The sequence below is a fragment of the Chiloscyllium plagiosum genome, chromosome 30 (assembly GCF_004010195.1).
Source record: "Chiloscyllium plagiosum isolate BGI_BamShark_2017 chromosome 30, ASM401019v2, whole genome shotgun sequence".
NCBI classification, from domain to species: domain Eukaryota; kingdom Metazoa; phylum Chordata; class Chondrichthyes; order Orectolobiformes; family Hemiscylliidae; genus Chiloscyllium; species Chiloscyllium plagiosum.
The window spans coordinates 31,428,730-31,440,634 of record NC_057739.1 but is presented as its reverse complement, the minus strand read 5'-3'; the positions used below and the strand labels follow the sequence as shown (position 1 = coordinate 31,440,634).

General features: G+C 39.0%; 1 protein-coding gene across 4 annotated transcripts in view; it reads right to left on the bottom strand.

Annotated features, from left to right (window-relative positions):
• Positions 1-11,905, bottom strand: part of LOC122564867 (ras-specific guanine nucleotide-releasing factor RalGPS1-like) — a 706,864-nt gene continuing 694,959 nt past the window's right edge. For all 4 annotated transcript variants that reach the window (XM_043720237.1, XM_043720241.1, XM_043720239.1 and 1 more), the window contains 3 exons: positions 7,601-7,706; positions 6,256-6,347; positions 1-4,060 (listed from right to left, as the gene is read on the bottom strand). In XM_043720237.1, coding sequence (XP_043576172.1) covers positions 4,031-4,060; positions 6,256-6,347; positions 7,601-7,706 — 228 coding nt within the window. In that variant the 3' untranslated portion in view covers positions 1-4,030. The remainder of the gene's footprint in view (positions 4,061-6,255; positions 6,348-7,600; positions 7,707-11,905) is intronic.

The following is an 11,905-nucleotide window of genomic DNA, read 5'->3' as shown; positions in this document are numbered from 1 at the left end:
ACATGAATCCAAGACAGAACCTGAAACTTTTAACCATTTACTGTTTACCTTTTAAGTCAGACAAAGAAGTGTGGTTTTTGTAGATATTGATTGTTATTCTTCTTTGGACAAATGGTTCCAGCTTGTGTTTGAAAATTTTCAAGGGAAGATGAGTTTAAATGCAACCACTGAAAGAAGAATTTAATGGTTTATCTAACAAGCAATAGAGTGGCATTCCCTCAGTATAGTATTGGGCTAGATTGTATGTACAAACTGCCATATAGTCTTATTCAGATGTCGTAAGCCATTGCTGAAGCTATCCTTTTCCTTCTCATCCATTCTTTTGCATGAAGTCCAGTTTGCTACATGAAGCAAAATTACTCACATTTCACTGAGCTTGTGTTATGAAAGAGACTCATTTGCTGCAGACTATCCAGAGTACTGCAGTGACAACTGTAGTTTTTTAAATAGCAATTTGTTTATTGAGTAGGTGAAACTGCGTCATCAATGTAACAAGCTGACAAAACAGCAACTTGATACAAGCCTGAGGTAACAAATAATTTAGCTAAGAACATCCATTTGGGGTAGTCTGAGTTCAGTGGTTAAAACAGATTAGCTCAGCAGTTGTAGAAGGAAACACCGATACACACAGCATGCGAATAACCTTCCTCTGTTACCATATTTTCTTTTGGAGCTGTATGAAAATCTACAATTTACTACCCCCTACGTGTAAAAACTCACAGTAGCAACACCTGCTGAACCAGCACTTGCCTCAACTAAATAAATGTGCTTTTGTTTAGCACTTATTACAGGTTGAGCCCATTGCATTTCAAGCAATCTGACAGTCATCACAATTCTAATCATCAAATATCAATTTACATTTGTACAGTTATAGTGCAGTTTGTGAACTCCAAGTACAAGTTTTTCTGGCTGCTTGCTGAAATGAGTAATGGAATCTACAAATTAAGGCAACCAATAGCAAATCTACAGCACAGATGTTCACTAAATTTGAGACAAATAAACATCTGACACAAGTAGCAACAGAGCTTGGCCAAATGAGAAAATAAATTTCTGTATGATAGTTAAATTGTGCAATGCCAACTGTAATAAAAGATGATGAGGTTCTCATGGTAAAATAGCTATCAACCTGCAGTTCCCTCAAGCTGCTAACTTTAGCTTTTAATATTGGAAATGAACAAGTTATTTGCTGTCCTGTCCATGTTAGCCTTTAGTTTGTGTGCTGAAGGGTCATTCTACAGATTACTTCAGTTGCTCTGTGGCAGAGAACCAAGGACTTCAGATATTGTACCAATACATGGATAAATTGCAACACTACCTGCATTAAAATGGGTGTGGGGTTAAAGATGGGAAAATCAAGTGACAGTGCATCTTGGCTTTAAGCATGGTTTGTGTTTTATTTCTCTAGACATGATTTTCCCAATCAGCGATATCTTGTGCACTACTTAATATGGAAATGTAAAGTAAAGTAATGAGTGCCAGGCAATTCCAACCTTTGAATTAGGCTTGGGCATCATCCCTATAAATAAGTAAGTTGCAATAGGTAATTCTGGTGTGATGGTGGCCTCAGTTGTTTGGGTACCAATTGAATGCTGTGCTGATTTTTACAGTATTGTTAGAGGTATTACTAGTATACATTTGAGGCATGCTATTGCAATGAAGAAATGAAAATTGTCCATCTCAAACTCATGACACAATAATACTGACTACAGATTTAATCAAACTGGAAATGAGATGCATTTGTGATAGCAACAGAACAAATTGTTTGTATGTTGGGGAGATGTTGAAGAGAGAACACAAACGTTATTACTGTGAACTTGCACCTAGTGACTTTTTTTGAGCTTTTCCACAGAGGGTGGAAATTAAAATATCAGGCTATGGTAGGATGAAGATATAAAGCAAAAGGTGGCCATGACAGCTATCACTTGGATACATTTAGAGCTGAGCAGTCGATTATTTTTACTTTAGAAATGATTTACCATTTATTGTCTTGTACTTTTGGAAGTTGCTGATCCACAGAAATTCAGCCACCATCTGATTACCGGTTTCAACAACAGAGATCACAGCAGGAAATGGAGGCAATACATTTACTACAGTATCTGTGCACCAGTTTTCACTGAGGCAAAATACAGTGCCAGTACAAGGAAGATGAACAGAACCTGTGTTGCATAGGCCACACATATTGGATGTAACTTGGGTTTAGTTTGACATAACCTTGAAATTCCAGCTATAAATGGAGGACTACACTGCTCCTGTGATATTTCCTGCTCTGAATCCAGAAGCCCTAACAGTAATTCAAGAATAACTTGCACTCCAGCATTCTAACCTGGAAGAAACTGAACTGGGACTAGATGTTTTCTTAACTGTGGCCCAATCAGAATTGTATTTTTAAGGGGATTTCTTCTCCCATTGCAGAACAGTAAAATGGCTGCATATTTTAATACCATACACTGCTCAAGTATGAATTTTAATTATATTTCTTTATCAAAAATCATGCTGACTTTGGCACAGAAAATCTGAACAATTTTTTTTTTTAAATTTCTCACCAGAGAGAGATGCTGAAAATTAGCCTGCATTGCTATTAACAAAAGTTCTGTTGCCTGCCTGTGAGGATAAAGGGTTAAATTTGAACCAACCTAACTAAGTAGCTGCTAGACAAATTAAAATAAAAATAAATTAACCCAACATTGCCAAAACACAGTATGTTTTATGTGGAAGCAATAAGACACAGTGACAGCAAGTATTTTAAAAGTTATAGCACATCTTGAAGGTTGAGATAATGTAGGGGAAAATAATCTCTAGTTCCATTTTTGATTATGAATTTAAGTGAACCTTGCTTTTGCTGTACATTAACCACTATATTCAACCCTTTAAATAATCCACAATAAGGGTTGTCATACATTACATACTTATTGCAACAGTTATGCAAAAGTCATTAAATACTTTAGAAAACTGAAGACTTTCACAAAGCTTTGCTAGAATCAAATAGCATAGCAAAGTACACAAACATTTTCCAAACACGTTTCATTTGATTTGTAAACCACATTATAACTGGCAATAATGTGATGGTGTCAAGGACACATCTGGCACAATAAAGCAGTCATTACTGATTGGTGCGTAATGGTTTCTTAACCTGGCTGTGCTGTATGTACAGAATCCACCTCTGCACACTGCACTGCTCCGAGTTCCTCTACTAAAGACCTCGGAGCAGAATAAACATCCCACATTCTCAAAGTGAAAATACTGCCTGTCATGGGTCAAAGTGGGTGGCAGTGCTGATGAGAACATTTAGCTGGGACAGTTTTTTTGTTGGAGGGGGTGGGGGAGGGAGCAAAGGAAAGAGATAAAAATAAATTGGTTTGGGATGGGCACAAACTGTTAGGTTCGCTCAAATGTCGCAATAGATTCAAACTCCACCAGCTGAAGGTCGCTGGAACAATGGGATTACTGTCACCGCCACGGACAACTTTGAGGCAACCCCTGTGCCCCAAACAATTCAGTGCACTTCATTAAAAAAAACTCTGTTCACTGATTTGCTATTCTAAATGCCACTCAATGCAGCCTGTTAACACTGTCAGTAGTACATTTTGTGCATAAGAAAGATAATACCCAACATGGGCTAAAATTTGTTCCATTACAATAAAGCAGCTTAAGAATAAAAACAAACATTTAAAAAAGAAATAGGCAGCAGTTATTATGCACAGTTCCATGGTCGACAACTATGCTTGTTGTGGTATTGTCAGTTTGTAGTTTCGCCAATGCTAAAACTGTGTCTAATGTCTGCGGCTGATACCATAAATTAGGAGCAGTCGTTCACTTCCTCTTTCAAGACATACTAAAATCGTTTTAGGGTCACATCGTAAGCTTAAAAAAAAAGTGCTTCAGTATTCAACGCTGGCAGTTGATGCACAAATTTCTCCTCATAAGAGTTGTTTTTCCTTCACTTTTTTAAAAAAAAAATCCATTCAATAGTTTTATTTCCCATTGCTTGGGTTGGCACTTTGATCACATCACATGTACTGGATTCAAATGTTCACTCAAATGACATAAGGTTGGTAGGTATCTGCAAGTAGGCGAGAAGGAAACACAAAGGTCAAAAGCCATTTGTGGTTATAAGAACATGAGAATTAAAAACAGGAGTAAGCCATTTCATCCCTGGAGCTAGCTCTGCCATTCAATGTTGTGATCTACCCTTAACTCCACTTTGTTGCCTGTTCCCCCATAACCCTCACTTCCCTTGTCCATCAAAATGTCTCAAACTCAGCCTTGAAAAAATTAAATGACACAAACTCTATTACTTGCTGGGGGAACAGAATTCCAAAAATAACCTGACAGAAGAAATTCCTCTTCATAAATACAGAGACTTCCTTTTCTTAAAGAGAAACTGCACTCCTTCGTTCTAGATATCCCCACAAGGAGGAACACCCTCTCAGCATCACAGTCTGTTTTCTATTTCAATGAGATCAGCTCTCATTCCTATAAAGGTTGTCTATGAGTCTGCAAAGATTTGAATGGGTTAATACCTGATTGAGTGCCCACTGTGATGATGTCATGAGTGTTTGAAGTAGGTTTTCATAGGAGACAGGCAGAGATACAAGACTCTACATGTCAGTGTGTGTGAAGGTAGCCACCTTCTGGTCTAACATTTGTCATTTGACAAGGTTTTAATCAAAAGGATCAGCTGCATGAACATTTGCTGAAGTGGCTCCAATGCAAGGATGCACTTCTTTAAAGAAGATGAGCAAAACCATGCAGTTGATCCTTTGGACAAAAACCTTGTCAAATGGCATTGGTTTTACCAATGCCCTGTACAGCTGGAGCAAGACTTCCCTACTTTTGTATTCCGTCCCTTTCACAATCAAGGCTAACATTCCATTTGCCTCCCTAATTGCTTATTGTCCTTGCTTGCTGACATTTTTGTGTACAAGGACATTCATAGCCCTCTTGTTCGACAGTATTCCGTATTCTCTCCCCAGATTCCACTGTCTCCTGACAACATGCAGTTATGTGACTGCACCACCTCCTGAAGGAACCTGGATCCACGGAAGATTGCAGTGATATAAATGAGTCACCATGCATCTGCTGCCTGAGGGAAAACAATTACAACCTCAAAATGGATGCAGTTGACCATCTCTGTCACTGGGGCTGCCATTTCATCCAGAGCTAGCAATGCAACGTTAATACAACTGGTTTTGCTCACCTCGTCAATACTTTCTGAATCCACACCACGGTTTAAATGTTGTGAATTCGTCCCTATATAAATTAGGTGGAAACCAATCTTGCTTTCCTCAAATCAAAGGAAATGATTTAATTTGTCATTTCTGGCAAGTGAAGTAACAACATTTACGTGTACAATGGTAACCTGTTCTCCAACTGAATTGGAGACATGATTTTAGACTAAAAACCAAACCATTACTGTATTGAGATATTTAAACAGGCACATTATTTCTCTGATGTGTCAATCTATCTTCACATTAGAGGCTTTTAACATGGATAGGATTATTAATAATTGATGGATGAAATGGACACATTCCAAAACATGTCTTTGTCTAGTTGATTTGTAAAAAAAATCAACTGAGTAAATTCTCAAAATCCAAACCTGAAGCCAGAACCAGGACAAAATTGTGCAGTCTCAAAACCGTGGAACCTCTGTGCACTCCCTCCCGCACCCCACCCCCACAACCCCTAAATCATCTAGATCCATATTCCTCAGTCTCTATGCAGGAAAGGAAAATTACAAACTAACAAAATCGATCTTCCATCTACTTTTACATGTTTTTATCCATTATTTCCATGAATGGGATACCAACTGCAGTCAATGAGCAAAATGAGAAAAGCAAAGACTAAAGCAGGAACAAATGCCTTGGTTTTAACTCCAACTGCTTTGTAGAAATGTGAGGAATTCGCTTCAATTGTTTTCCGCCCCCTATCTCCACCACTACTTTTGCATGTGCAGACACCAAGGTCACTCTGCCCACGCCAGTGAAACCACTTTGTAAATGCAGGTCAAGCTCTGATGAAGCCAGAGGGGACTGACCTACCATTTTAACCCGAGCCCTGAGCAGGGGAATAGTATTGCCTCCTCTCTCAGGCAGAAAGTGCTGGACACAGCAGCTAGGGATAAGACACTGTTTAATAATACACATTTAAACTTGTATATATGTGTTTTTCTTTATTTCTACAATTTAATATGGCGATTTCATTTTTTGGCCATTGCCAGTAAGTACGATACTTGCTTTGGATTGTTCTACATCTTACCTGAGGCCTATTGCTTTTGCATGCATCGTCCAAGTGCTTGTGCCACAATATTGCATGAAACCTGGAGCTGGTCTGGAACTTGTAAACATTACCTGTTAAGGAAAGACAGATGTGTATTCACATTGACAACAACTTGCAAATATATTGAGAGATTTCAAGATGATAAAATAACTTAAACATGCAGTCAACAAATTCCATTCTTCAAAAGTGAAGACCATTTGAGTATTTATGATCTAATTTCCTGTGACTCAATAAGTGAAGTCAGTCACTCATCCTTTATAAATGCTATTGAACTGATTGAACGAATGTCCTTTTGCTATCCAATATTGGTAATAGCGGTGTATTGATCTAAACTGAATTATTTCATTACCTATTGCGAAAACACCTCCATTTCAATATTCATTAAATCCAGTGAATCCTCAGTTTAGAACCTTATTTTTCTTTTCATTGCTGATTTTTTAAACTTCCATAACTTGATAATCAAGACTCATGCAGTAGTCAATCCAACTGCCATTTCTTCCCCATACAATTTTGAACAGTCAGTTTAGGGGTTGGTGCTGTTCCATACAACAGCTACTGACAATATTGATTCCTCGGAGTCCAGTATACAAATAGAAGCCAATTACCTGTATTTGTGCTTTCAGTAAGTGAAGCTTCATTTCATCAAAACAGTGAAGCAGAAGTTATATTTCAATTAAACATCAGCTTCAGAAGACTTTGAAGGGGACTTTAAATAGAAGTTAAATACAAGTCCTCAGCTTCTGGCTGGCCAATCAACTATCTCAACTGAGCAACTTCAGATTGCTGACTCCAGCTTGAGACTTTTGGATTCCATCTTAAAAGGAAGGATATTGTTAAACTGATATCCCTCAGTTATTTTGCATTAGGCTGTTGCTAATTGAATAATCTCTTTCTCCTTTTTGATTTGATCTCTATGTAAAGGCAAACATGTCAGTGTTGCAAAATTCTCTCTCATGTCCACAGGTATGTGAAATAAATCCTAGCCCAATGTTACAATAGTGTCACTGCAGTCCTAACACAGTCATATGTGTTCTGGAAGAGTGGGGGAAAATGCCCCACTTTTGTTTCTTAACAAAAAGGAGGAAAAATTAAATCACTATCTGCTCATGGACTGGTCGGGAGTATAGGGAAACAGATTTGTCTTAAAGCTCACAAACTCTCTGTAAACTGAACCTAGCCAAAATGTCACAGAAAAATACATTGTAATATCTGATTATATGAACAGTTTGGAGGCCATGTCTGCTACGTGACTCAGGCCACCAAGGACAGCCAAATAAATAGGAGGTTTGAGAGAATAGGCCCTCTTTCTCACTTTGTGGCTCACCTTTATCAGGATCGCTTAACTGAAATATGTCTGGGTGCTCTGGGTCATCAGGTAGAACGACCATCCAACCTGCTATAGACACCTTCTTACTTGGGGATGATTTGAACTATCAAAAAATAAAATACAGGTTATGAACAAATCAGAAATGTTAAGAAAATGACTCGTTAATGGAATAAAAGTGTCACAAAAATGAGCAACTGGAAATGAAAGGCATGCCAACTGATCAGTTGAGTTTAGTGTTCACAATGAGCCAGATATCCTGCTGACCAATGTCTTGCTGATTAAAGATACAATTGATTTCTCCAATTTGCTCACTCATTATTCATTTGCTTATAGTTTGTGCAGCTTCAAAAAAAGATTTGATTTAAATAAATGAAAATTACAGGTGAATGATTTCCAGATTTATGAAATTCTGGCCAGTAACGGGCCAGCAAATGTCGACTTTTCAACTCCCACATTCAGTTAGACTGAGTGGTTAGTGGCACACAGCTTTCTCTGTGCTGCATATGGTTTCCAGGACTATCACTACACAGAGCATTTCATCTACTCCAGGACTTCCTCCACATCATCATGACACAAAGCTCGTGTAGTAAATAGTCATAGAGTCATAGAGATGTACAGCATGGAAACAGACCCTTCGGTCCAACTTGTCCATGCCAACCACCTGCACACACTCAGCTGAAAAGTTACTTCAAATAAAGCAACTTACAAACAGTCAAAAGCTGCTACCAGTCTGTCATTAGCCAAACAAAACGAGCAGAAGTATTTATCTCCTAATTTCCCCTCTGCTGATGCCTACTCTGATTGCTGACTTGTTCACCCAGCACTGTTTACAGATGTCTACAAGTTGAGTCTTGAGTTAACTATGTGTCCTACAGACATGTATAATCCCAGGAAATCATCAAATTGGTGCACAGAATGATCCCAATTTAATAGCATAAGCTATTTTGTTGTTATCCCGAGTCACATACTACAATGGTTTGGCCTACCAACTATTGATATTTCCATTTGTTCTTCATGACTTCTGAGGACTTTTTGGACAAATACTGAACATTCGAAAACACTCTTATTACTCAGGTGTCCATTCAAGTGTTCAGCACAGACCTCCTTTTACTTGCTACGACCTCAGCCCAGACTGCAAAGTCATGCTGTAAACTGCTTAGGGACCAAGAACCTTTTCTTCCCAGTGGACAATGTGAGAGATTTGGGGGAGCTCACTAAATGAATAAAATATTCAATGGTTTTAAAGAAATAGCAATAAACTTTACAAACTAACATTAGAATAGATATATGATCCACAATACATGCGTAACTTATTTTTAATACCTAGAATTAACACATGATAGATTTGGGTAATACGCCATTATTGAACACTGCACATCAAATAGCAAATGTCATCAAGTCAGATCCAGCAGATTTCTCAGCAATTCCTGCAGACATTAATGACACAGTAGGTCATCAAGTCTCACTAAACTTCACAAGGAATAATATTTCTTGCCTTTTGCTGATTTGGCCTTGAAACTTTGTCAAGAAGCGCTCTGTCATGGATTGCCTTGACAACAGCACCCTGACTGGTTGATCAGCCTCTTTTCCTTAGTCTATGCTCCTCTGGACTAGCATAACTACAGCTCTTCACTGTCAACTAGCTTCACCAAGCTATAACTGACCCAAGGTTTTTCGCTCAGTCATATCCAGCAAATGTCGACTTTTCAACTCCCACATTGTTAGACTGAGTGGTTAGTGGCACACAGCTTTCTCTGTGCTGCATATGGTTTCCAGGACTATCACTACACAGAGCATTTCATCTACTCCCAGGACTTCCTCCACATCATCATGACACAAAGCTTGTGTAGTTCAGCTGCCTTTCACAGCACAGTTAACAGTAGCACTGCTCAACATCGGGATTTGCTGCTCTGTCAGTCAGTTTCCTTTGGAAACTATCTGGAACCCCACAGCTGCTATTCCGTAACCCTAAATAATTTTGAATGCTGTATTACAAAAACCTCTCCTCCATATTTAAGCAGATCAGAATGTTGTCACTAAGCAACTCTTAGAACTTTCTGTTCTCAGAGTGTTACATTCTTAAAGAATATTGTAAATGAACTAAATGACACACCCAATAAGGAACATGCACTTTGCTCACATCAACCCAGGTGTGGGATTGATTTGACAGTGAAACCATTCAAATTCAGTGCCATTGCCCTACCTTCACAAAACTGCATGTACACATAATACACATTCCAGAAATTGGCTCCCCCCTCCCATACACAGCCATTACCAAATAAAAGTAACTTCTAATCTATTGCTGTTAAACCCACTACAATCACTTCATGAACATTTCAACTTCAAGAATGAAGTGCAACTAATATATCGACTTCATAATTAATACCAAACCTTCACTGACCCTGGATGAAAAAGATAATCTTTTGTGACATGTCCAATCTCACCAGTATGATAAAATAGTCCACATTTCACAAAGGCTCATTCACTTGTTACATCCCCTAATGAATTAATCATAATCATTTTGGTCACAATCCAATTTTTTAAAAATCAAGATAAAGAGCATCAGTGCTTTTAAACTTTCTGATTTGCTGTCTGTGAGAATGCTTCAACATGGTTGGTTGCTTGTACTGCTTGACAAGATGACCATTTCTGACAGTCTGGTGATTTTGCACCAATGTAAACTGCTAAGGGCAAAGGGGAAATCCAAACCACGGAGATTGCTATCTCAGTAACCTTACTTCTGCTGCTGACTGCAAAACCCAGACAATTAGGCTACGTTTTACCTGTCTGCCTGATACAAATACACCAAATGAAAGTTGAGAAAAGACCAGTAAAGGCTATCAGTTCCCTTTCAAGTAAATGGTGCATCTTTCCAAACCGACCTCCACCCCAGCCTCTGACTGTCAGACAATGCAAATGTTTTCTTTGCGCAATCAACTAATTCAAGAGACCATAATTACATGTCACTGTTCGTTTAAACTATCATCTAATTTGTCCAAATCACTTTCAGTTGTTAGTAAGTCCTTGGAAACTACTTAGTTGGAGGTGATTGGCCATCTACTCCACGGCATTTTGAACTGAGCATTATTCTTCTGTGCCAAGAACAACAAAGGACTGGAGAAATACTCAATTTTTAAAAATTTTCTTTTTATCTTCATGCATTTTCCAAGGAATCCTAATGATTTTTTTTCTGTGCCACTATCAAAGTCTAATTTTTAGAAGTTCAATCATGGGACATGGGCAGAGTTGGATGGGCAAACATTTATTGCTCTTCCCTAGTTGCCCACGAGAAGGTGGTGGTGAGCTGCCTTCTTGAACCACTGCCATCCATGTGCTGCAGGTAGACCCACAATGCCATAAGGGAGGGAATTCCAGGATTTTGACCCAGTGACAGTAAAGGAATGCAGATAGATTTCCAAGTCAGGAGGGTGAGTGATTTGGACAAGAACATGCCGGTGATGTTGTTCCCACATGTCTGCTAATCCTTGTCCTTCTAGATGGAAGTGGTCATGGGTTTGGGAGGTGCTGTTGAAGGATCTTTGGTGAATTTCTGCAGTGCATCTTGTAGATGTGTCAATGTTGTTGGAGCAACACCCATTCAGGCAAGTAGGGAATATTCCATCACACTCCTGACTTGCATCTTGGACAGGCTTTGGGTAGTTAGGTGATGGGTTACAGGCTGCAGGATTCGTGGCTTGGACCTGCTCTTGTAGCCAGCCACAGTATTTGTATAACTAGTCCAATTCATTTTCTGGTCAAAGGTAAAACCCAGAATACTGATAGTGGGGGATGATACCATTGAATATTGAGGAGTGATGATTAGATTCTGTCTTGGTTTCTCTCCATTTCCACTAAGTTCAGAGGGATTTAGCACATCGCCTTTTACTCTTTAGATCATCCTCCAATGTCTTCCTTCATTTTCATCTCAGGGATATTGTTTTGCATCCAGTAAAACAGCCCCACCGTCGCTGTCCTCCGCAGTTATAGATCCTGTCGGTAGCAGAAGGGATTAAGAGCTGCGATGCACATTGCTTGAGTGTATCGTCAGTGATGACCCACTGGTGACAGCTCTCACATAACTGGAGCCTGAGGGAAGAAGGCTTTAGTGGTAATTTGAAGTCTGAATCTGTAAATAATGTAAAGAGTCAACATATGTTCACTGGTTTGCACCAGTATGGGTTCAGTCCTCTTCTATCAAAGCACCCATGGCAGCGTCGTGAAATTCATACAAGCTGGTACGCAAACCAATTACCAAGGAGTCACCCCCCCCCCACTTCGCGAAGAACGTGCACGTCCTGGATC